The sequence below is a fragment of the Balaenoptera musculus genome, chromosome 7 (assembly GCF_009873245.2).
Source record: "Balaenoptera musculus isolate JJ_BM4_2016_0621 chromosome 7, mBalMus1.pri.v3, whole genome shotgun sequence".
In the NCBI taxonomy this organism is placed as follows: domain Eukaryota; kingdom Metazoa; phylum Chordata; class Mammalia; order Artiodactyla; family Balaenopteridae; genus Balaenoptera; species Balaenoptera musculus.
Window position 1 is genome coordinate 98,135,277 of NC_045791.1, and position 26,474 is coordinate 98,161,750.

A 26,474-nucleotide genomic window follows, 5' to 3' on the forward strand; every position below is an offset into this window, starting at 1 on the left:
AGCCTTTTGTCTCCCTATACCTCCTTCCTTTCCTTTTTAAGTTAGGTAGCCACACAGTAGCTAAGGTGGTCCTTGTCACAGGTGATGACAAGCCTCTGTTCAAAGTAACATTGCTTTCCACCCAGAGTGAAATCCAAAGTCCTTCGCATGGCCTCTGAGGCTGCATGATATGGTGCTGGCGGCTACTTCATCTTCATTTCCTGCCACTTTTGCTAACATCTTCTCCCCTTGCCCTGCTTTATTTTTCTTCATAGCTCTTCTAACATAGATTTGTTTATGTCTGTCCCAATAGCATATGTCTCTTATGTGCGGGGACTTGATCTGTTTTGTTGCGCTTGTATGAACCCAGTTAATAGTTGTTAACTCAGTTAGACAAATAGATGATTATGAAAAAGTTGGTGATACAGCTAAATTTCTTAGAAGTATGTGTGTTTTTTCTTCTCCAATACAGAAAACAAACCTCATAGCAAACCAGTGCCCTCAGATATTGCAGTAATCATGTACACAAGTGGATCCACAGGACTTCCAAAGGGGGTCATGATCTCCCATAGTAACCTTATTGCTGGTATAACTGGGATGGCGGAAAGGATTCCGGAACTGGGGTATGTCATAGTAAATAAATTTGGGGTAGTCCAGTATTTCTGTCTGTTGTTACATTAATGTTTGTGTCATTTATTAGTATACGGTTAAATTAGTCCTTCAGAGTGTTTACAGTAGGTATTTCTTCAAGAAAAGGACATTAAAATTACAAAATAGTTATAGTTGGGGGTTTTAAAGTATAGTTGATAGACATCATTGTTAATATTTACTTGTTACTTTAAAAGTGCAAACTTTAACTGACTTAAATGTCTTAAATTATTTTAATCAGTTGCTGTTGTTACCTTCATAGTCATTTTTATACCTAAATATTATAATTCAAGTGAACAAATAATATATCCAATAAATGCTTATTGAGCTTCTGTATTCAGTCTCTGATTTTTCTTTTTAAGGCACATTCCAATAGTATTGGGGGAGAGTGGGTATACTGGGATGGGAAAGAGACCAATGGAGGAAACCAGACGGGAGCGAATTTTAGGGGTGGTAAGCTAGCATTCCCAGAGATGGAATCAATATTGTGATGACTGATCTAGTGCAGTGGTTGGATATTTTTGTTGCCTTTATGCACAGAAATTATACACACACATGTTACTGTGGAATTGAATTTAGGAATGGAGAGAGAAATTTTTCTTGTGTGTGCATAACTTTCAGAAAAAAAACTAAGAGCAACTAATTCCTTCTGGGAATGGGAGCAGTTCTTGAAATATATGGATATGTATACATATACATTTTATTACGTAAGGTATAATTTAACTCTCAGAACAAGAATCTCATCCTGAGATTCCTGGCAGACGGTTGTGGATCCTATTTGAACTCTCCTGTTTGATAGCCCATTAGCTTTAAAGACCATTTCCTCCTTGGGGGAATTTCTTCTGTCCTTCAAAAGAACCCTCATTTTCTTTTTCCCCCCTCCAAGCCCATATTTCTTCTGTCCTGGCGCTTTGCTTCTGCAGCACTCACAGTTAGTGAGTGCCTTCCAGGAGGACCCGGAAACAGGAGCCACTTCCTTGGAGTGTCTGCCTCCTCAGCTTTAGGTTGAGCTGTACTATAGTTCTTTTCCCTGACACCCCCAGTGTCTGTCTCTGTCTCTCTGTCTCTCTCTCTTCACACACACACACACACACACACACACACACACACACACACGCATGCGCGTGTGCACACACAGAGAACCCAGATGAGCCCTGAGGGTAAAGCTCGCTCCCATTTTCACAGAAACAGCACCTGACTGTTGCTTCCTGTATCTCCCTTTGCTTTTAGGGAGAAAGATGTTTACATCGGATATCTGCCTCTGGCCCATGTGTTAGAATTAAGTGCCGAGCTTGTTTGTCTTTCTCATGGATGCTGCATTGGCTACTCTTCACCACAGACTTTAGCAGATCAGGTAAATTAAATTCTGTGATTTGAGATACTAAAAAATCATAATTATCTTTAACACAATTTTCATTCAGTATGACAGTATATTGTAAGGCTGACAGTTAATCATTCTAAAGGAACTTGCCTTTTAAGTGCTATTTAGAATATAAGTGAATTAAAATGATGAATTTGTAATGTGTTTTTTTAAGAGTTTCATTGAATTTTTAAAATAAGGATCACTTTATATAGATAACTTTTTCTCTCTGTAGTCTTCAAAAATAAAAAAAGGAAGCAAAGGAGATACATCCATATTGAAACCAACACTGATGGCAGCTGTCCCGGTAAGAATTGACCATTAATCAATATTGCCTGCTAAAAAAGCATCTACAGAAAGTAAATGCTAGTGGAAAAGATATTGTTGACAAGGTAGTTTATGTAGGATTTATTCCTTATTCATTATCTATGTTACCTTGAGCTCTACAGTATTTATTTGATCTTGTTTATCTTTTTTTTTCTTACTTATTAAACAATCAACTTAGTTTCAGCTTCGATATGATATTATCAGTGCCTTTCCCTAAATAGCTTCTTGCTCAAATCATTTTTGTGATATCTGTTTGCTATTGGTAGAAACCTGAAGCCCAGCAGGAGATAGGAGAAAAAGTTTGATAGCACCTCCTTCTAAGCAAATCATATCTCCCGAGTCCTTGGGGAAAGTCTGGCCTAGACACCAAAAAAAAGGGACAGAGAAGTTGGTGCAACTTTGAATTACCCTAGCAGCACTGTGCATCTTAATTTAATACCAGGCATAGGGAGGGGCCTGGGAATAAGAGCAGTAGAAATGGGATAGCAATGATTTTCTGCTCCCTTAATGTAAATTTTACGAGGCTTTCTGATTTTGTTTGAAAGTGTTGGGAATTATAATTGGATACTGAGTGTTCACATTCAAGCATAATTACGTAGTTATTCCAAAGTCAAATATAAATGACCAGTAATTTTGGAGTTTCATTAGGTATGTAGTTTCCTTAGTACTATATTTCTTTAAATTTTTGGTTCACATAAATATTAAATATAATTTAAAATTGTAGAGAGAAACTATTTCAAGTCATTAAAGTATATGTCATAGGAATAGGCATAGCAAGCAAAACACAGTGCAGACAAGGAAATTTTTCATGGGTGCAGCATTAAAAATCAAACAAACAACCAAAATAACCCCACGGTCTTTTTGTGAGCAAAGAATGTAGTACTTTATATCTTTATAAGATAGAATGGTTTTTAAAATTCTCTTAATTTTATATAGTTGTTCTTTTATTTAGTGAGTTTAGTTTGTAGTTCAGAATAAATAAGAGCAAAGCAGTATAAAGAATCAATAATGGCATATTACTGCCCTAAGGTTTTTAATATCTCCCTGCCCCCCCCTTTTCTTTTTTTTTACTACTCATGAGCATCTATTAAAAATTACAGAAATCTCATTTTTAAACAAATTATGACTCTATTTTAAAAGTTTATTCTTGACAGAATGTATCTTTTAAAATGCCTCTATTGATGGAAATAGTAATCTGATGTTAAGATTTTAAATAAGGTAGCTGATAGCATTATTGACTGTTTTAACCCATTTTTATACATCTAGGAAATCATGGATCGGATCTACAAAAATGTCATGAATAAAGTGAATGAAATGAGTAATTTTCAACGCACTCTGTTTATTCTCGCCTATAATTACAAAATGGAACAGATTTCAAAAGGGCATGGTACTCCGCTGTGTGATAGGTAAGTAAAGGCTCTCCCTCTCCTTGATAATTTGATCATTTTATTCACATTAATAGTCCAATTAATTGAGATAGTTATAAGAAAAAATTATCTTAAAAAGTCAAAGGGACTCTAAAAAAAATCCATCTTGCATAAGAATATGAGCAATTAAAAAAGATTGCAATGTTATTTGAAAAAAATTTTCACTAAAAATTTTACTGTGTTAAATGTGTGCTTATGTCTTCTGTGGACACTTATATGATTTTAATTATTTTGAGAAGTAGTTTCTCTTTGCTTTTATATTTATTTCAGTATGAATATAAAATGGCAACCAAATATGATTAAATGTTTTGTGTTTAAAGTGTTAAATGAGTTTTACCACACACTTGTCCCCCCCTCCCCGCCATGGCACTAATAGAATAAGTAGATTTAACTATAAAATAGTTTAGAAATTAGAAAATAAAAGTATGACATTCAAATTATTTTTTATGGGAATGTTAATATAGTTTTCAGATGTATTTCACATTATTTAAAACTTTATAATTTTTTTTCCTGCTTTTTACTTATATCTCCAGTGAGATACAGAATTGCTTTGTAAAGCCTATTTACATATATATATATATATATATATATTTTTTTTTTTTTTTTTTTAATGATTGCCTCTTGGTCTTTTTTCAAAGTTATTAAAATACAAAACAAAACCCTTCCCCCTTTTTCATCTAGGTGGTAAGCAATCTTTTTAGTTAGTGTATTTTCAGAAACATTTCAATTAGATGTTTGAATTGTTTCTTTTTTTAGTTTACCAGATACTTCAACTTGAATTAGTGAAATTTTAAAGACTTAAATTGCTGTATACAAATACGTATACATTTCTAATGAAGTAAGCGAAAGCAAAATAATAATTTACTTTTCATACTCAATTTTATGAAGATACAATAGGATTATTCAGTATTAATATAATATGTATTATATAATGATATAAAACTAATTGCTCTGGCCATAAGCAAGGGTTTTCCATTACTATATAAAATTAAACATGACAATTTTGAATTCAAATATTACTTGAAGTTCTCAAGAGAAAATCACATGTTCTTGGTTGAATAAACATTTAGATTTAAGTAGTGGGTCAAGAGAGTCTCTTAAATTGACTTTGTGGCCTTGGATAGGATACTTAATCTCAACATCTCATATAGGTGTACCTCGTTTTATTGCACTTTGCTTTATTGCGTTTCACAGTTACTGTGTTTTTACAAGTGGAAGGTTTGTGGCAACCCTGTATTGTCAGATGGTTAGCATTTGTTAACATAAAGTATTTTTTAATTAAGGTACGTACATTGCTTTTTAGACGTAATGCTATTGTAAACTTAATAGACTATAGTATAGTATAAACATAATTTTTGTATGCGCCTGGAGACCAAAAAAGTCATGTGACTTACTTTATTGCAATATTCACTCTATTGTGGTGCTCTGGAACTGAACTCTAAATATCTTCATGGTGTGCCTGTGTATCAGAATTGGAAGATTAGTCTAAATGATTTGGAAAATCCCATTCAGCTTTAAAATTCTGTGATTATCTGATTGATTTTTTTTTTTTTTTTTTTTAAGGTTTATTTTCCGGAAAGTTCGAAGCTTGCTAGGTGGAAATATTCGGCTTCTCTTGTGTGGAGGTGCTCCACTTTCTGCAACCACACAGAGATTCATGAACATCTGTTTTTGCTGTCCTGTCGGTCAGGGATATGGACTCACTGAATCTTGTGGGGCTGGAACAATTACAGAAGGTTAGTGTTATCTACAAAGTGGTGTGTCCAACAGAGGCTGGGGTGCAACTCCAGGCACTTTTTAGTATGGATTGTTTTTTGCAGATATATAGAAGAGCAGTTAAAATATTTGTGTAAATCCTAAGTAGTGTGATTATTGATATCAGTTTTTAGAATGTATTAGGTGTATCTAATTGTCAATAATTCATCTAGAGGAGTTTTCGCGTTAAAACTATGATATGTAGTATTAAAAACTCCTTAGCTTTCTAGAAAAGAAGTTTTCGTCACAAGCATTGGCTGTATTGTGTACATTTATCATCTTATATCAGTTTTTAAATTTCTTTTTATGTAGAAAAATTAATGTGTATTTTCTGGTTGTTTAGGTATGTTTATTAAGGCTCAAATTGAGAAATATTTATTGGGGTGGGTGGTCTGTGTTAAGTGCAACGAGGAACTAGATTCCGGTCTAGAGAATCTGATTTCCGGAGTTTATCATGGTGACGAGGTTGAGGGGGCAGTCCATTACCTGAGCGGTGCCCAGATGACTCCCCTAGTGCCTCATATGCCCTTTTGTGGAAGAAAGTTACTTTGTTCTCCAGTCCTAGATAAAACTATGCTTCTCCTTTGTGTTTTCTAGATACTGATAGACACTAAACCTCTTCACTTTTCATTTTCCCTTATTTACCTTGAGCTCTTTTGTGCACCATTATTATGCCAGGTTTATCCTGCATTACTTCTGTATTTTCCAGTTTTCAGTTACGTTCTCTGTATTTTATGTATTTTTGGAAGCTGCTTCTAAGTCTTGTTTTGCACAAAATAGACAAGCAATCTTAAAAACATGCATATACGGTTCCTGAAGAGCCTTAATTTCTTCCATTTTTAAGGTTTCCATTGGATGGGTGATTAATCAGTTACGGTTTATGTTGGAAATAAGTCTGTAAATTATTAAATATCAACCTTTCATTTCTGATATTTGAATGCTTTTTGAAGAGGAAACATAATGCAGTAGTAGTTCGTAATAGTGGTGGGTTCTTTCCCAGATCCTTGAAAGTTAACAATCTTAATCTCCAGCGTGATCTCTGAACTCTTATTATATGAGTTTATGAAAAAATAGGGTGTGATAGTATAAGCTGATGTGAGGGAAGCTTCAGAGATCTCAGTTTGAAATAGTGGTACATGGGAGAAGATGGGAGAGGTTGTTTGTACTGCAGAGCTGTTAAGTCTAGTAAGAAAGTGGAATAGGTGTAAACCATTGTGTTCCTTTATCCTTTAAGATAGAGAAGACAAACTCATCAGCCAGGCAGCTACTTAAATGAGTGAAGTGGGCCCTGGTGTAAGAAAATGTGATGGTAAGGGATCTGGGGAAACTGGAGCAGGCCTGCACCGTCTGATAGGGGCTACAGTTGTTGCTGTGCTGGAAATGTGGGCCCACTGTTCTTGGAGATTCCATACTCTTTTGTAAAATGTCTTGATTTTTAAATGTCTATAACCAGTTCGGATAAAAAAAAAAAAACCAAAACACTTCAGTATGGGCTACACAGCTTGCTTCACCAGCATGCTACTTCTGCATTTAAGGGTTCTCTGGGGATATCTAAGGTTTGGGATAAATCACTAGTTTTTTGTAGTTTAAAAAAATGAAGCAATTTATTAACTACTGTAATCAAATACTTTTTTTTATTTGCATTTTAGTGTGGGACTACAATACTGGCAGAGTGGGAGCACCGTTAGTTTGCTGTGAAATCAAATTAAAGAACTGGGAGGAAGGTAATAACCTCTTTTAACCACAGAGCATTAATTTGTATAATATTAAACTTTAGAATTGTGCTTCATTTCCTTCCTTACTTTAGAGTGTAAAATCACCCACAAGTGCTCACTTTTGTCCTTTATAATAGAAATATTTTATCTAGAGCTATATGAATGCATTTATTTTGCTTATTTCAAAGATGATTTCGAAGAATTATAATTGTTTTTATTTGCTTATTTTATTACATAAATGCAAATAAGAATTATGGGAAAAACTTGAGAAATGTGCTAAATAAATAATGCCCATAAATTACAAATGATCATATTTTTGTAGGAACAAAATCATATCATTCATTCTGTGAAACTGAAGATTTTTACCTGTTTTTTCTTTTTTCTTTCTCTTCTCCGAGGGCTTCAACCCAAAATTATCAGAAGGAAATTTTTACTATAATTACATGAAAATCTATTGCTCATGCCATTTAAATACTAGTTACTTTTAAAAAATTTTATATGACCCTATTAACATGTACATATTATCTATGATTTGTTTGGGTGCACCTTTTATGCAAAGAGATTCTAAGGCTTGGGTGTCATTTTTCAGCTATCTTTTAGCAGAACTAGTGAAAATGTTTAATAAGCTTAAACTTGGAACCATTCTGAAATTATCTGTAAGGAATAAATCTTCTAAATGTATAGTAATTTGATTTTATACAGAGATTTATTCTCAAAATGCACGATTTAACACTTTTATCAGTTATTAGTATGATATTTAAGAATCTCTACAGAATCCTTAAAGGAATTGACCTGTGTTGTCCATATGTAATTATTTTATACAATAGATGTTGGATTTTCGAGTTTAATTTTTTTCTTGGAATAGTAGTTTGAAAGCAGAAGTGCTTAGGGTTAAGCAGCTGAAAATTTGCAACTAGTTTTATGTTGATGAATTTTGTTCGTAGTGCCTGCCGTGTTTCCTTTGGGAAACCCTGATTGGATCAAAATCAGATGTCCCTATTTAGAAACTAATAGTTTCAAATATTCACACGATGCACGCAGGCATGCACGCATGCATTCAACGATGTTGAATTAACTCTAAATTATTCTGTGTTTGTTAGGTGGATACTTTAATACTGATAAACCACATCCTAGGGGTGAAATTATTATTGGTGGCCAAAATGTGACAATGGGATACTACAAAAATGAAGCGAAAACAAAAGCTGATTTTTTTGAAGATGAAAATGGACAGAGGTGGCTGTGTACTGGAGATATTGGAGAGTTTGACCCTGATGGCTGTTTGAAGATTATTGGTAAGCGAACTAATGCTCTTCTTCTTTAAGTGGATGTTTCCAAAATAGCTTTTCAAAAGAGAGACTATATATTTAGAGAAGCTGTTTAATAGTGTAAGAATTCATCTTTATGTAGTGTTGGTATGGTCTCTGCATTATCCCTGGAATATAAAAATGTACAATAGGGACTCTGTGGAATTTATAAGGCTTGACATATTATGAGGTCTCAAGGTCTGTTCAGCAGCAGTGGTATTTTTAATTACTACTAGATAATCCTTAAAGAGTCCCGTTCTTAATAGGGAATATTCATTTTTGTGAATTCTTTGCTATCTAGAGGTTATTAGGGCTCTTTTCCTGTCAGAACCATGTCCTTCACTTGCCTGTGAGAGCTAAGAAAGGCCTGGCAGCTCAGTACTAGGACCTGTGGGTGAAAATACCTTCCTTGCTTCTCCTCTTAGGTGCTTTCTCTCAGTTAATGGCACTTCTATCCCAGTCGTGCCATCTAGACACTGGCAGGAGATGAGAACCTCTTCAGTCAGCTCCCCACATCTAATCCATATCCCACTGCTTTACCTTATAAAAATATGCCTCAAGATCATTCTTTTCTGTCTGTCCCTCTTTCTGTGATCGTAGGTCAGGCCTGCACCTTCTGTCACCCTATTGCGAGAAATTCCTTTCTGTTGCTGTGCTCGCCCCTGCTGAATGCACCCCCTCGCTGCCACCACGTGATAACTAAACCCCCATGTCACTGGCTGCTTTCCTGCTGAAAACCTTTCCTCCTCCTGTATGCTGCAGTAATTCAAGCTGGCACGTCTCTCTTCTTTGCCAGTGTTCTCTTCCCTTGGCTACTGCTCAGTCTTCCCTCAAGACTCAGCTCAGGCCTCACTTGCGGGAATTCTTTGAAAATCAGCAGGTTGGAGAGTCCTAACACCTAGTACTACCGTATCGTATTAAAGTGATGTTTTTTCGTCCTGCTTCTCTTCAGATAGAATGTGAGCTTTCAGATGGCATTGAGTATATTTTTGACCTTTCTGGTATTAATGTATACCAGGAACATAATCTGTTCAGCAGAACATGCCTGAAGCCCTGATGATGGGGTCCCTTAATCAGAAGCTAATTCTTTAAAAGAATATATTTAGTAGTACAAAAATAAGGGCCTAATTTTATATGTGTTTTTAATTTTAGCATAACTACTATAGTGAACTTAATTGATAGCAGATTACTTAGGGAATGGCCAATATTTCTATGTATTAAAGGTATAATAATATTGTCCTCCAATGTGCCCCCCTCCCGGCCTTGTTTTTGCGCAGATCGTAAAAAGGACCTTGTAAAACTACAGGCAGGAGAATATGTTTCTCTCGGGAAAGTAGAGGCAGCTTTGAAGAATCTCTCACTAATAGATAACATTTGTGCATATGCAAACAGGTAAGAAAGTAGAATTTATGCTACTTTTACTTAAAACGTTTGGTGTGCTGTTGGCATTTCCTTTCTATGCCGGCCTTCTTTGTAAAATTATACCAAGAACTCTTCCTTCTTATCCACTGTCTCTGGGAGCGGCCTGTTCTCATTACAGCCACTAGCTGATTCTTTCCTTGTGATGCTGCTCTCCTTCTCTTCCTCTGTCCCTGTTTTCTGTTTTCCATCTCAGTGCAGTGTTCTGTGTGATAGGAAGGGGAAGGAAATAAAACCCTCCTTCCTGCTGCCTTGGTACCCCTAGCCACCTGTCCCTCCGCACAGGGAGGCGTCCCACAACCAGTCCAGAGGAGAGGCAAGTGAAGAAGGACATCGGGGGTGGGGTCAGAGCAATGCTCTGCTCAGTTCTTACTGCCCCCTGTCAGTTTGAGCCTGCTTGGGACCCTAGCCAGGTGTGGGCTTCCGTTCCCCCTTAAGCCACGTTAAGCTGTGGCTTAATACATAGCATCTCGAGCCCATGATGATATAGAGGCAGCTGGGAAGGAGAGTTTAAAGTTAAAATCCCAGAAATGCAGTCTTGGGAAATGTGTTGGAATTTCAGATGGGCACCCTGATTACACTTTTTCATACCAGTATTGCATGTGGCAATCATTCTCCAGGGTTAATGATCGGATATTTTGTGGCCAGCCTGGGACCCTTACTACAGCAGTTGACATAATGCTTATTATGAAAAGATAAAATCTGGTGTTAAGAGAACCAATTTAGAAATAGACTTTGAGGTACAGCCCACTTTAAAGATTTACTACATTGATTTATAAATGATCCTGCCCTTTGTTAGTCATGAAGTGTTTTCTTTAGTGACGCTACAGTTCTGGATTTTCATATGTGATATTAACCAGAACTGACCTTCTCCTGGTGCTGCTGCCGTTTCTTCAGGTTGCTGCCTTCAGCGAGCATACACTCAGAGTTCCTCTAGAACACAAATTCCCATGATAACAAAAGAAAAAATATGTATAATCACATTACTTTGACTTGTTGCCAAATTTTTTTAGAAACAGTTTCATATCTACATTAGCTTTCAGTTTTGTTTAATCTGTTGATGTGAATTACTGATTTTTTGAGGATGAATTTTCTGATTTTGTAATTTTCTTTTTTAAAAGCATAATTCATAGCAGTTATACATATACATAGTTGAAATTTATCATGAAATGTCAGGTTCAGGTTTATTTAGCAGTGAATTCTGCCAGAGCACCGCAGCACGTTATGAATCAGACAGCAAGCGTGGCGGTACCAGATACGCCCTCGTGTGTGTTGCTTGGGATGGTGAAGAGCTGATCGCTGAATGTCAGTGTAGCCAGTTAACCGCAGTTAACGCGGTGTACGCCGTGTGGTGCCTTAACCAAGTTGCCCTTCATTTCAGTTATCATTCTTATGTCATTGGATTTGTTGTGCCGAATCAAAAGGAGCTAACGGAACTAGCACGAAAGAGGGGACTTCGAGGGACCTGGGAGGAGCTGTGTAACAGCTGCGAAATGGAGAATGAGGTGCTCAAAGCGCTCTCGGAAGCTGCTGTTTCAGGTGAGAGAGTGTTGGGCTGATTCCGAGAACTGAGGTGGGAAGAGGCTACTTAAGCTTGCTTATCCTGTTTTTGCTACAAGGGCTTAGGTTACATTTCCTGCTCAGAAACCAGTCATATTTTCCCACCATTAGTAGGGAGAAGAACGCACTTATCAGTCCCCCACTGAAGCCCCTTTAGGGACACACAAATCATCCACGCCCACCACTGATGGGCATGTCCCAGAATGTCCTCTTCTCGGCAGCTTCTGTTTTCTGGGTTGGCCCTTTCTCCACTCTTCTCAGCTGTTTCCAAGGCCCTGCTTAGCTTCCTGGACACCCCAGCCCACAGTGAACCATCCAGGACTCTTTGCTACACTGTTAGTGTGCTGGTAGTCGGTTGAACTACCACCGTGTGTGTGTGTGTGTGTGTGTGTGTGTGTTTGTTGAGGGGTGAGTGCAGAGAGACTTCGTTTAATGTTGTTGGTTTCATAAAAACAGCTGTACCTTCTGAGTCATCAGTGTCATGTGTAATACAAGTATGCATTTTTATTCTCCTTAGATATGTTATTCAAGATTATGAAAAATGTAAATTGCATTTAATCAGACGAAATCATTTTGACCCTTCACAACAGTAATTGTGTTTTGTAGTATGTCAGCTTGAAAATAGTTTCCAACTTTTCTAGGTAACTTGAAATCCTTGGTCTGATGCTAAATTGAGTTAATTAATGGATATGAAATTAGAAACCTACATAATTTCTAAGTAAGGTAGAATACTGAAACAATAACTAAGCATAATTTAAAATTTATATGCCTTCTTGCTTTATTTTTAAATTTTATGTATATGTTAACAGCTCTGAGATATATTATAATTCACATACCAAACAACTTGCCCATTTAGTATATACAATTACATAGTTTTTTAGTATATTCGCAGAGTTGTACAATTACTGTAATCAGCTTTAGCACATTGTCATCACCTCAGAAAGAAATAACGTGTCTATTAGCTGTCACTCCCCACCATACCTCAGACCTCCTAGTCCTTGGGAACCACTAATCTTTCTGTTTCTATAGATTTGCCTGTTCTGAAGATTTTGTATAAGTAGAACCATATAATATATAGGGTTTTGTGACTGGTTTCTTTCACTTAGCATGTAGTGTTCATCCAAGTTTTCTTGTAGCGTGTATCAACACTTCATTCCCTTTTATTGCCAAGTAATATTTGGTTATCCATTCATCAGTTGACACCTGGGTTGTTTCCACTTTTGGCTGTTAATGAATAATGTTGTTGTGAACATTTGTACGCAAGCTTTTGTGTGGATATACTTATTTATTTCTGTTGTGTAGATAACTAGGAGGAGAATTGCTGGGCCTCTGCTAACTTTATGTTGAACCTTTTGAGGAACTACCAGGCTATTTTCCAGAGCATATTTTTCTAAATATTTTCCAGACTATTTTAAAAAATGGTGGCACCATTTTACATTCCCACGAATGTTGTATGAGGGTTCCAGTTTCCCCACATCCTTCCCAGCACTCATTATTGTTCATCCTTTCAATTTTAGCCATCCTGGTTGGTGTGAAGTGGCCTCTCACTGTGGCTCTGATTTGTATTTCAGATGGTGGTTTATGATGTTGAGCATATTTTCATGTACTTATGGCCATTGTATGTCTTCTCTGGAGAAATCGCTGTTCAGATTCTTTGCCCGTGTTTTAAGTGAGGTTGTCTTTTTATTATTGAGTTGTAGGAGTCTTTATATATTCTAGATGTAAATCCATTATCAGATACGTGGTTTGTAAATATTTTCTCCCATCCTGTGGGTTGTGTTTTTACTTTTCTTGATGGTATCCTTTGAAGCACCACAGTTTTAATTTTTATAAGATAGTTTATTTTTTTCTTTTGTTGCTTGTGCTTTTGGTGTCACATCTGAGAAACCGTTGCCTAATCCAAGTTACAAAGAAATAGCCCTTTGTTTTCTTCTAAGAGTTTTATAGTTTTAGCCCTTATATTTGGATCCTTAATCCATTTTGGGTTAATTTTTATATATGATGTGAAGAAGGGATCCAGCTTCATTTTTAAGCAAAATCTATATTAGGTTTACACCAGAAACAGAATCAGTAAGTTAAATATATTAAGAAACTTATTGTAGGGAATTGGTTTACATGATTATTGGGGGCTGGCTAGACAAACTTGGAAATCTGTAGGGCAGACTGTTAAAAAAAAAAAAAAGGTGGAGTGGAACTCCTGGGCACGAGCCAAAGCCCCTGTCCACAGGCAGAACTGCTGCCTGTTTGGGGTGCCTCGGCTCTGCTCTCAAGGCCTTTCAGCTGACTTAGTCATATCTACAAAACCACTTGCAAAGCAACACCTAGATTAGTGTTTAATTGAGTAACTGGGAACTCTAGCCTAGCCCAGATGCTGCATAAAACTATCACAGCCCACCCAGTGTCAGCTTGGCACCCAGATACATTTCCTTACACCATAGTTAATTTCCAAGTAAAGACAGTAACAAAGTCAGACTGTCACCTAACATTATACACCTGTTCTGCGTGCAACTGAAGATACTTTAACCTTTTCCCCAGAAGTGGATGCAGACCCCTTGACTGATTTTTTTTTACTCTTCTCCTTTGATATCCTGTAACTTAAATACTGTGATATAAAGTGAACTTATTAATATATTATGATAAGAGAATAGGAGGGAAGAAAGCAAAAATATTTGCTTAACTTATATACAAGCAGATTCACAACAAAATAGGGAAGAAATACTCATAATTATACCTAGAGTCCCCATTTCTTCACCTGGTCGTTTGGTTGTAGCTGTGTTCATTTTTCTAAAACCTGGTCTAGATGATATCACTGTACCTAAACTAACGTCATGTTGAGTCAGGTCGTAGAGTGCGGTGCCGACCGAGCACTTAACAGCTGAACGTGGGCTTCCAGTGCTTGCCTGTGAGTCTCCCCACATCTCCGTCGTGTCAGACTCCTGTCCCTTAAGAACTGTGGTCCCCGCCTTACTGCTTTTTCTCATAGTGGTTTTTCCTCTTAGAAACCACTCCTGACATATTTTTCATCTTTGAAGAATAAAACTTTGTTATTTCTGTTTCTTTTTACAGGTTAGAGTTAATATATCATTTTTGTTCCCAAGGCACTTATACCTTTTAATTCAGTTCTTTTAAGGTATATACATTATTATGGCTAGGTGTTTACCTGTTTCCCGATAGTATACCAGTTGAGAGCAGAAACTATTCATTTTTGTTTTTTAAAAGAATGTTTAGTAAAGCACTTTATACAGTATTTTTTTCCTGGTAAATATTTGTTAAATGAATGCTGGAAAAGTAAATCAGTCTTTTTAAGGAAAGGTGTTTCTTCAAAACTACATCTCTTTTCCCTGTCTTCCCCCCACCCCGCCCCCCTTCATTTTTCCACTGTGGAGGACCTGCTTGGTATCAGGCAGTGCGGGCGGAGCACGGTAGTGAGCAGACGTCCTTCCTCAGAGCTCGTGGCGAATATCGTGGCTCAGTGACAAGATTCTGTGGAAACTTTGTTATTTCTTAGTTTCTAAAGTGACTTTTTAAAATAAATTCAAAGAAAACAAATAGGTGTAAGGTAAAAAGTGGCATTTCCTTTTCCTTAATCCTGGATCCTAGCCCCCTAGAGGTATGCGGTTTATTTTGGTGTGTATCCTTGTCGCACACATCTAGTTGCATATAAGTTTATCTAGTGTTAAAAAACAAAACTTCTTTTAAACCTAACAGTATATTGCAGGTATCTTTATATACCTATACCAGATAGATCTAACTCATTTTTAGTCACTGAATTGTGTACATTTTATGCCTGTATCATAATTTATCCAACTCCTTCTATTGATGGACATGTAGATTTTCTCAGCAGTTTTTTGCTGTTGTAATTCTCATACCTAATCTGTTTCTTACTTCTCGTATTTCTGAGGGATACATTGTTTAGAAGTGAGATTTATGAGCTGTTGGCTTTGCATTTTGATGAGTGCTCAAAGGCTGAGGAAGTTAAATTATTTGCCAAGAATTTTAATTGTATATTTTTCATGACCTTGCATTTACATTTTTTTCCACCGTCTCAGCAAGTCTGGAAAAGTTTGAAATTCCAGTAAAAATTCGTTTGAGCCCTGAACCGTGGACCCCTGAAACTGGTCTGGTGACAGATGCCTTCAAGCTGAAACGCAAAGAGCTTAAAACACATTACCAGGCGGACATTGAGCGAATGTATGGAAGAAAATAATTATTCTCTTTCAGCATCAGTTTGCTGCAGGGAGCTCAGATCAAATAGGAAAATACTTGAAATGCATGTCTCAAGCTGTGAGGCAGACTCCATTCCTCATATTAAACCTAAACTGTTATTTCTCATGACATCACCATTTTTAACTAACAGGATTAGTAAAATATTAAGACAGCAAACTTGTGTCTGTCTCTTCTTTCTTCCCCTCCTCCAAGTTACTTTACCACCTAGGACTGCACTGGTCAGCGTGAGGACGTTTTTGAATCATCTTCGGGGAACAGTGATTTTAAAACCTCAAGTTTTTAAACATGATTTGTATGTTCTGTATAATGTTCAGTTTGTAACTTTTTAAAGTTTGGATGTATAGAGGGATAAATAGGAAATACAAGAATTGGTTATTTGGGGGGCTTTTTTACTTACAGTATTTAAACATGCAAGGGTATGGATGTGAAATTATGTAAATTTCATTCAAATGCTTATGAATCAAATCATTGTTGAACAAAAGATTTGTTGCTGTGTAATTATTGTCTTGTATGCATTTGAGAGAAATAAATATACCCATACTTATGTTTTAAGAAATTGAGACCTTGTGAATATATGCCTGACAGTGTCTTCTTTATATATTTATTTTTTCTTAGAAAAAAAATTAAGTTTGGTTGGTCCTGCATGAAACAAAATAGCAATAGAGGGTTATGGTTTCATAGTAAAGAAGAAAACACAGCAAGGGTAGCACCAGTGGATCATTAATCTCTAGTAGCTTACCATCAGAATATCCAGAGTCTTCTAGTTAGCTGTGGAAACTAGGAGACTAAACTTTTAGAATTGGGAACAATTTTAAAAGTTAAGGTAGAATTATAAAAAAAAAAAAAAAAAGGATGGAAAGTTATTCTTTATTTCATGGACTGCATGTACATTGAGTTGTCTGTGAGTTTATGACCTGTTAGTCACGGAAAATTATTCTATCCCACTCTACTTTTAGTCTAGCCGTTTAATGATATGTCTCATTTCCAAATTAGGATTATTTTCTTGGATAGTTTGCACTGGGTATGTGTGTCAGCCACTGTCAGTGTCTGTTGGCAGCTTATTAAAAAAGCACCTTATCTTTTCTACCATAACCTTTCTACACTAGAAAATGAAATAATTTAGAATGCTTCTAGTAATGGCATTCTTACTATGATACATGAGAATTTAACTTTATAATGAGGTGAGTTAAGGTATAATTTTCAGGTTTTTTAATGTCAGTGTGGAAATTATTTGTGATTCTAAAAATATTATATATAGTATGTCTTTTCATATGTATTGCTTGTCTGTTGTTTGGCTATTATTAAGAGTAATGTTGCACCAATTAAGATGTGTTTAGACTAGGATATAAAAAAATCATAGGTACCATGTTTTTCATGTCATATTAGTTATTTTCTTGATTCTCAGTTACTTTAGGCACCAAAAAGGCAAAACAAAACAAAAATACACATATGTGAAAAGGTATGAATGTAGGTCTGCGTAGGATAGTGGGAGTGTTGAGGACCTGGAACCCCTGTAGTTTTTGGCCATATCATGAACACATCGTGTTTGGAGATACTGTAATATGGTGTTTTTTGTTTTAAACTTTTCTTGTATTCTTGTATATATTTGTATTATGTTTTGAACGCTTTTCTTGTCATAGTTTAAATTTTCACAGAGTTTTGAAAAACTGCCAAGAAGAAGTAAAAATAGGGAAAAATTAAATGGAACCTCTCTAAAATGTTGTGATCTAAACATTAAAGTCAGCTTGGGTGGACAGAATTTGTTTCTGATGCTTTATCTTTAGAATAATTACTTGCTTTCAAATGACGTTTGGAAAGTATTTAGAAAAAACCATTCAGCACTTCAAAGGAGAGCTATCAGTATAACTGTGACTTGAAATAGTGGCAGATGAATATGTAGCTTATCACTGATTCAGAATAAAAGTTGTTTCTTTTCAGAAACATCTAATAAGACTGGCTTAATCTGTACATAGTCCCATTTTTCTTTTTTTTTTTTATAGTTCCTTTCATTCCTAAAATACCAGATGCCAGGTTTCAGATGCCACAGCAGAATATGAAATTAAATAAGTAGAATCCCCTTTCCAATTACTTTTTAATCCAAACCATCTTCAGTGACTTGAAAAATAGTACGTTTTAATGTTATCCTTTCAAAAAAGAAAAAGTTGGTTGATTCGGAGGAAAAAAAAAAACACCCAAAAACTGTGATTTGATTACAAGAAAAATACTGGTTTAACCAGAAGATACTTGGAGGGAAACTTTCAGGAATTTCACAGTAAATGGCTAAATCTAATTAATACACACATCTGAAAAGAGACTATCGATTCTAAAAGGATGTCTTCTGAGAACTGTTGTTTTCCAGAAGTAAGCTACACGAAGAGTTCTTGAATCTCTCCTGTAAGTGTCTAGCAGTTTACATCAGGTAGATTGGTGGTCACCTCCCTCCCCCAATCCCCACTCCCCCTGCTGGTATTTCTTAGCTTAAACTTCATTAGAAAGTTCTTAAAACAGAACAAAACTAAGCGTTAGCTACTTTTTAATACTACTTTGTTTTTTGTTTTTAATAATTTTCTCACAGTTTTAATAGGAATTATTTATTTATTTATTTATTTAATTTTTGGCTGTGTTGGGTCTTCGTTTCTGTGCGAGGGCTTTCTCCAGTTGCGGCGAGCGGGGGCCACTCTTCATCGCGGTGCGCGGGCCCCTCACTATCGCGGCCTCTCTTGTTGCGGAGCACAGGCTCCAGACGCGCAGGCTCAGTAGTTGTGGCTCACGGGCCTAGTTGCTCCATGACATGTGGGATCTTCCCAGACCAGGGCTCGAACCCCTGTCCCCTGCATTGGCAGGCACATTCTCAACCAGTGCGCCACCAGGGAAGCCCACTACTTTGTTTTTAAGTAATGGATTTGATATCCATGATCTCTAAAGTTTCTGATATTAAAACTCAATATTTTGTTTTTCCAAAGAAAGAAAAGCTCTCTCCATAAAAGTCAAACTTAATTTGACATTCCTGAAATACTCATTGGAAAAGGAGTTAGGAGAATTGTCTTTCTCGGCCTAGCAGTCCATTTGAAGGGAGACTTGACTGGAGAAGCTCTGTTCTTGATGTACCTGCTTTGCTAGCATTCTGTCCTCACTTGCCCCGAGCGCCCTGCGTCCCTCCCTCCCTCTGCTCCCTTGGGCTTTGACGGCAAGAGCGGTGCTGTCCGCCAAGTCAGTGGTGTTAAGAGGTTTTCCGCGCGTAGAACATTCACGTAGCTTGAAGTCTTGAATAGAGATGAAATCAGAATTTGGCATTAAAATCTGTGGGGCAAAGGCAAGGTGGCAGCAATGAAACATCCAAATTTCATGCCCGCGCGGAGTCCTGGCGTCATGGGAGGAAGCGTCCTGTCTCCGTAACCGACCCCTCCCTGCCTTCAGCTGCTGTTCATGTTGGTTTCTGACAAGACCGGGTGTATGTACCTTTATACTAACGTGAACTTCTATAAAAGTAGGTCTTTGTATGTAGTCTTGTAACTGTAACAAAACATATGGCAGCTTCAGTGTTTGGTTTGAATCAGTTTAAAAAGATTATTGTGCCTAATTTCTCTCATTAACTTTGCTCAGATTATTAAACATAGGTAGGTTAATATTTCTGCCATATCAAATACACCTGTAATTTTAGGATGAGGTAGGTAGGTCTCTGTTGTCATGGAAAGATTCTTCGGACATAGCCGTGTAAAAACAGCAGGCTATGTACCTGTATTGCCTGATTTTAAGTAATGAAAATACGTTACCGTCTATCTGATTCCCCTCCAGCACTCCTCAGATTCCCTTCTCATCGGCCCACGTGCAGGCACGCAGGCTACAAGGGCACGTCTGTTTAGAAACCACCTTTCACCCCAGGGCCTTGACATGGGACCGAGTAGGTGTTCCTTAACTTTTCTGAGCGGATTAAAGTGTTAAAATTATAACGACGGATATGTGTCCACATTTAATGTTACGTGCATCTTTCTAGTCAGTTAAGGCTTCTCAAAACACTCTTCAGCAAACCCTTCCGCATTAGTGCCCTTCTTTACTGATGCCTTTGAATACTGTTCGCTTTGGTGGGATTCATTCAGGGGCAACTTCTCCCATTTGGTGGTGGTTCAGGCTGGGCTGGAAAGGAAGAAGGGCGAGAAGGTGCTGATGTACAGAATACCAGCCCTAACAGCCCAGCAGTGTGTACCCTGGAAGCCCCCTGTGTGGGTGCTGAGAGCTGGGCCTCTTGGTCCCAAGCCGCCCAGCCTCCGCTTGGGCCTCCCGACTCCTCCCCCCCCCCCCCAACCCCAGGCGAGCCCGGGGCACGGTCCCCTCCTCTGCTACGTGCTTGGCCTGCGCTGCAAAAAATAGCCCTCTGCTCAGCTGCAGTGCTGACAACAGTATCGCTTACCTACCTGTCTGGGTTCCAGTGACTTCTGCCTCAAGAGGAGTGTGGCAAAACCTCAGGGAGTAAAAAGAAAAAAGTGCCCACAAATGGAGGAAAGACAGCTGTTCTACAGCCACGGTCACAAGTCTCCACCGGAATCTGATTTAACTCTGTTCACTTGATCAGTAGTAGCTCATCTTTGGAAAGCAAGATGCAGCAGAGGCTGAAAATGTTATGTTTTTTGTCCATTAATTCCACTTCTAGGAGTCTAAGAAAATACCCGAGGTGTGGATTGAGAGTTCCTGCACAACGACCTTCATTGTGACGTTGTTTACAGTAATACCCAAACAGCTGATATTATATAACATTCATTTAATTCATTTGATTGGTTATATAGGCAAGAAAAGTGTCGCTGCAACTATCATGAAGATTATTTCATATTATGCATCATTTGGGGGGGAAGAAAGTGGGAATAAAAATTCAGGCTCTTCCGGTCATAAATCTGTGTGTTTGTATGCATGTATAAATATGTGTGTGTGTGTGTGTGTGTGTGTGTGTGGTGTGTGTATTTAGCATAGAGAAGAACCTGGAAGAAAATGTGCTAACATGGTGTTGGTTTAGGAAGTGTGGCTGACTTCTTTTTCTCTCCATACTTTATTAAGAGCTTTTTACAATGGCATTCCTTACTGCTGTCATAAAAATCCAAGCTTATAAGAACAACTAGTTTAAAGCTTTTTTATTTTTCTTACTCTGGCAAAATTAATAATTTTTAAGAAAAAAAAAGTCTTGATGTTGTCTCATGTTTTGGTAAAGAAATAACCAGAAACCCTTATATTTTCTAACCTTATTTATATTAGTTTCCTAGGGCTGTCATAAAATAGTACCACAGATTGGGTGATTTAAACAAGAGGAATCTATTCTCTCACGTTTCTGGGGGCTAGAAACCCGAAACCGAGGTATCGGCTGGGCCGGGCTCCCTCTGAGACCTATAGGAGAATCCTTCCTTGCCTCCTCTTTGCTTTTTGGAGGTTTGCATGATCTTTGGTATTCCTTGGTGGGTAGATGCATCTCTCCAATTCTCTGTCTTCACATGGCATTCTCTCCATGTCTTCATCTTCCCTTTGCAAATATCCCTGTGTCTAAATTTCCCCTTTTTATAAGGACTTGGTCATGATTGGGTTAAGGCCCATCCTAATGACCTCATTTGAACCGGACCATCATCAATGAGTATCTCCAAATAAGGTCCCATTCTGAGATTTAGGAGCTAGGACTGCAACATATCTTTTTTTGGGGGGGGGGGCGGTGGTGGAGACACAATTCAGCCCATAGCTGAATTTGTAGATTTTTTGAAAACTTTCTTCAGTTTTACTCTTGCTTATCAGTCTTGTTCTGTTTGTTCTGTCTTTATAATGTGATATGTGAGTACCTGCCCCAGTCTTCTACTCTTACATTAAACATTTTTTCCTTTGGTAGTTCCTTCCCCGTTCTGAATACCTTTATTTTCATGTACTTAGTTTGATTTTTTTCCTCTTATTTACTGTTTCATTACTTTGAATTTTGCCATAACCAAATACTGTGGAACTTTTGTCCTCCAAGCAGACCTTTTCTAAACCCTTCATGTATATCCAATAGATTTGTTACATTCTTCTCCTTCCCCTCTAATGTAGAACTTTATCAGTATCAGTTCAGGTGGTATATTGTTTTTCAGATCATCCATTTAAATAAGTGTAGGTAGTTTGCTCATCTTTAAAAGCAGCTCCCACAAGAAATGGAAGATCAGAGAGGTGGTACTTTCCTCCTATGTTTTTCCTGAAAGGCAAAAGTTCTCCTCTGCTCTTTGGTTTTGTCTTTGGCTGATATTCTGATTCTGTTTTATGGCACTAGTGTATTCTTGGCTTGTTTCCTCTCTGCCCCCAGGCCAGTGGCCACCCCTGTGGGATGGTTATTGCCAGTCCTTTAAAGACCAGGCCTGTGGCTCCATCCCTACTGTGATACACTTTTTAAAAAAAGTTTCATTTGAAAGTAATTCCAGACATAAAACATTGCAAAAATATCATAATAGTTTTTAAAGAATTGCTGATTTAACATAATAGATGAATTTATGCTCATTATAAAATTTCTAGCAATTCAGAAATATAAACTGAAAATAAAAATTCTCCATCTACACACACAGTTTTTAAAGAGCGTATTAAAGGCTGAATTATATCTCTCTTCCCAGTTCATGTGTTGAAGCCCTAACGCCCAGTACCTCAGAATGTGACTGGAGACTGGGCCTTTAATGAGGTAATTAAATTAAAATGAGACCCTTAGAGTGGGCCTTAATCCAATATGGTTGGTGTCCTTATAAGGAGAGATTAGGACACAGACACACACAGAGGGAAGAACTTGAGACAAGCCAAGGAGAGAGGCTTTAGAAGAAACAACCCTGCCAACACCTTGACCTCAGATGTCCAGCCTCTGGAATTGCGAGAAAGTAGATTTTAGTTGTTTAAGCCCCCCCAGTCTGTGGTGTTTGTTTTAGCAACCCTAGCAAACTAGTACAGAACATAAATGGACCATGGTGTATATTCTGGAACTTGCCTTTTTTTCATTGAGGGTACACTAGGCATCTTCCTAGGTCAGTATGTATAGGTTTACCTAATTAATTAATAATGTGATCTTGTAATGGCTTCATAGTATTCCATAGCATGGATGTATTGTAGAATGTATTTAATCATTCCTCTATTGCTGGGCATTTAGGTTGTTGCAAATTTTACTACTAGGATCAGTGTGACAACAGACAGCCCTTACTAACATTTTTGTGCCTAAGTGGAAACTCATCTATAGGATAGCTCCCTGATAGTGGACTGGCTAGATCAAACCTTAGAATTTTTGCAAGCTATCCAATTGGTATTTTGTTTTGAATTTATATCCTAACTCCTCCGGTAAATTTCAATTCCAGAGGATGTGAGTCCTTTAGTGATTCTTTGTATCCTCCTAGTCTAGTGTAATATGACTTTCTCCTAAAAGATCCTGAATAAGTTTGCTACAGTTTTGCTTTCATCAGTTAGCCTTTAATTCAGGCTAACATGCAGGGAACAAGGGGAAAAATGATGAGCAGCGTGACCCTGGCAGGCCCATCCCTGTGAGCCGCCATGGACACCGTGTCGGGTTAGGTTTTTTTTGGTCATATATTTCCTCCCTCCCTCCCTCTCTCTCTCCCTTCTTTTTTCCCTGATTACAAATCATAATTTCATATGCCTTTTGAGTCCTTTGTGGAATTGTTTTGTTCTGCCGTTTCCCAGGAACACACTAGTAATGAGTAACATAAAACCGAATCCAGTTCCATTAATGAAGCAGAGGCTCATGCAGGTATTTTCTGTAGAACTTAGGCAGCCTTGCCGTCGTGTATCTTGCCTTTCCTCCTCCGCAGCGTTTACGGGAAGCAGCAGGGGCTGTGTGGGGATAACTGATGTTGCTGTCTGCCACCGTCTACCACCTGTTCTCCCGTGAATCAGGAGCCCTGTGACACTGTCCAACACGCATGCTGAATGTTCGCCAGCTGCCACTTCCCGTCTTCCCAAAGTGGCGTAGACACAGAGCCTCTCTCTCTCAGACTCAGGGCACTCTGGGCAGCAGGAAAGGCTATTTCCAGAGGCAGAGAGGATGATGGATGCAGACTCACCATAGCAAGACACCCACGACCGCTGGTCATCTCCACGCCCTTGATGTTGAAACTGATTATGGATACGTGAAGAAAAGGATGGTTCTGGGATTGCAGTGTTGGTAACAAGAATTGCTTTTTGAGTTTTATGATCGGTCTCTCTATTTCCCCCCAAGTCCTGTCTTTTTTTTTTTGCTTTAAAGATACAGAAAAAATAATTTCAGTTTTATTGGAAAAACCTCTTGAACAGCCATGCTCTGTGAGACACTAACAATTCTCATGCTTGTGGGTTCTGGAATAATAATAATAATGTAATAATTATTATTATTATAGTTAACACTGAGAATTAGCCAAGTATTTGATGTGTGTTAATCCCCATGACAGAGCCACAAAAAATGGGTGTCCTTATTCATCTTGCTTTACGGATGAGGAAGCTGAGACTTACAGCAGTTAAATGAGTAAGTGACAGAGCTGAGTAGGCACTGGGTCAGTCTGACACACATTGCAAACTAGTTTGGTGGACCCCAGTCTCCTAGACTCCAGACTCTCTTGGTTAATGCCGCCAGGCCTTTCCGAGCTCTCCTGCTGGTCCTGACCTGTTGACTGGCTGTAATAGCTCCAAACCTCTCATCCCTGCCTTGTTGACCCAAGATGCTAACCGTATTCTGCCCACGTAGTCTCCCACCCTTGCTTCTCCAGGCCTGCCCCGCTGTCCAGGAGTGGCACTGACATCTTTCCTGAGCAGTCAGTGAAATGACAACCACTCAGCTGATGGCTTACTGTGTGCCCTGCACTGCGCCAGACGCTTTATGTAGACGAGGTATAAATGAACACATCGACTATATGAAAACAGGAAGACTGCTATATCCTTAGAATGGAGTTTTGTTAACTTCGGTTTAGAGCGGACATCCTAGTTATCCTGTTCCTGACACAAGTCATTCTAGTAATTTCTATTTTGGTTTGAATTTGATAATTATAGCCACGTTTTCCATTTAAATTTTTCATCCATTGGTTTCCTTTTTCTTTTTTTTTTTTAAACTTTATTGAGGTATACTTTATATACCATAAAATTCACCCACTTTAAGTGTGTAATTCAGTGATATTTAGTCAATTTATAGAGTTGGGCAACCATCACCACAATCCAGTTATAGAGCATTTCCCTAACCTCATAAAGATGCCTCATGCCTGTTTACAGCCACTCTGGGGGCTTCTTTTGCTCCCTCCTGCCCCCATCCTGGACTTTAAAATACTTTCTCAAGGAGGGGAGTCAGAACTTGCACTGTGGACCATCTGGGATTTCCTTCTCTGTTAGCACGAGCTGTGGTGTCTGGCATCAGTGCTAAAAGTCTAGTTGGTTCTCTAAACCCTGGTGGCTTCAGATGCTGGCTCCCTCAGGGGGACCTCAGACATCTGCAGCCTCTCCCCTGGCGACTTCACCCAGAGCTTTTCGATATGGGGACACAGACACCTACTGTAGCCCCAGCAGGATCCCTCCCACCTCCACCCAGACTTTCCATGGGGCTCTTTCACCTTGATGGGGAGATTCTGTGGGATGAAAGAGAGCTGGCATGTCCTTGGGTACTAAGGGCAGCCTTCTCTGGGTCCATGGTCAGCACAGACCTCCCCACTATACCCACCTCTGCTTGGGGAAATGGTGGTGGCGGTGGGTGAGTTTGTTTCCGTGGCTTCTCCTGACACTCACGTGACTGCAACGTCATCTTCCCATGGCCCTTCCTCAGGTTTCGGCAATAATGGAGTGGTTTGCCAGTCCTGCTGTTGAGCAGAGCGCTGGTGAGATGTAAGTGCATCTCGCACCTCACCAAGTGACAGGGTACTGTGCTCCTATGCAACCCTAGACCTCTCCTCTCTGTCCCACTTTACGTATTTGTTCGCAAAAGTTGCCAAGGAGATGTGCCTCATATGAACTGTGGACTGAGCTCCTCACACCAGAAAGTGCAGAGCTATGTAGAATATAGAATCTTTGCTGCCACTGGGAGCTTTGTCCACAGCAATCCCTTCACCTTTTGTTTGGGTATTTCACACACCAGTGTTCCATGTAATATACAATCCTTAGGTTGAGAAAAATTGAGACTCAGAGACATTGAGTAAACTGGACATGGTCACACAGCAGAGATGCACACAAACTAGGTCTTGTCTGCAGACTGAGGAGTAACAAGGCGCAAGGAAGAAATCTTGTACCCAACACCAGGGACGTAGATTAAAATGAAGGAACAATCCTATGATGGACTATTATGCAGTTATTTAAATTCCTCTATTTAAAAATATTTAATTGAGCAACAGAGGCAGATAGAAGCTATGGACAAAATGGAGCTTGTGAATATGCAGAGTGAAAAGCCCAGCGTGAGATGTGTAACATGCTCACTCCACAAAGCGATGCACATTATAAGAGCACAAGCAAACAAAAAGGAGAATGGGGATAAAACGAATGAATAAAAAAAGTACTGTTGACAAATACAGACTCTGTGAAGCACAACACCCCTCTGGCACCATTCCCCTTACATTTCTAGGTCTTTCTTTGGCTTCTCCTGTGTGGGTGTATCCTCCTCTAGCCAGCCCTTTAAACAGAAAGGGTTCATCAGGCTCAGCCCCAAGCCCTCTTCTCTCCCCAGGTGATCTCATCCAAGCCCAAAGCTTCATAGCCAAAACACGCTGGTAACCCACACATTGCTGTCTCCAGCTCTGTCTTCTCTGAGTGCCAATCCAGT

At 38.4% G+C, this 26,474-nt stretch overlaps 1 protein-coding gene across 2 annotated transcripts in view; it reads left to right on the plus strand.

Moving 5' to 3' along the window:
- ACSL3 (acyl-CoA synthetase long chain family member 3) overlaps positions 1 to 17,664 on the plus strand; it is a 79,650-nt gene extending 61,986 nt beyond the window's left edge. Inside the window, exons 6-15 of one of the 2 annotated variants that reach the window (XM_036857142.1) lie at positions 452 to 602; positions 1,858 to 1,981; positions 2,223 to 2,294; positions 3,581 to 3,720; positions 5,305 to 5,477; positions 7,146 to 7,220; positions 8,312 to 8,503; positions 9,793 to 9,907; positions 11,316 to 11,473; positions 15,544 to 17,664. In XM_036857142.1, coding sequence (XP_036713037.1) covers positions 452 to 602; positions 1,858 to 1,981; positions 2,223 to 2,294; positions 3,581 to 3,720; positions 5,305 to 5,477; positions 7,146 to 7,220; positions 8,312 to 8,503; positions 9,793 to 9,907; positions 11,316 to 11,473; positions 15,544 to 15,701 — 1,358 coding nt within the window. In that variant the 3' untranslated portion in view covers positions 15,702 to 17,664. The remainder of the gene's footprint in view (positions 1 to 451; positions 603 to 1,857; positions 1,982 to 2,222; positions 2,295 to 3,580; positions 3,721 to 5,304; positions 5,478 to 7,145; positions 7,221 to 8,311; positions 8,504 to 9,792; positions 9,908 to 11,315; positions 11,474 to 15,543) is intronic. The other variant, XM_036857143.1, reaches the window with a different exon arrangement.
- The last annotated feature ends 8,810 nt before the right edge of the window (positions 17,665 to 26,474 follow it).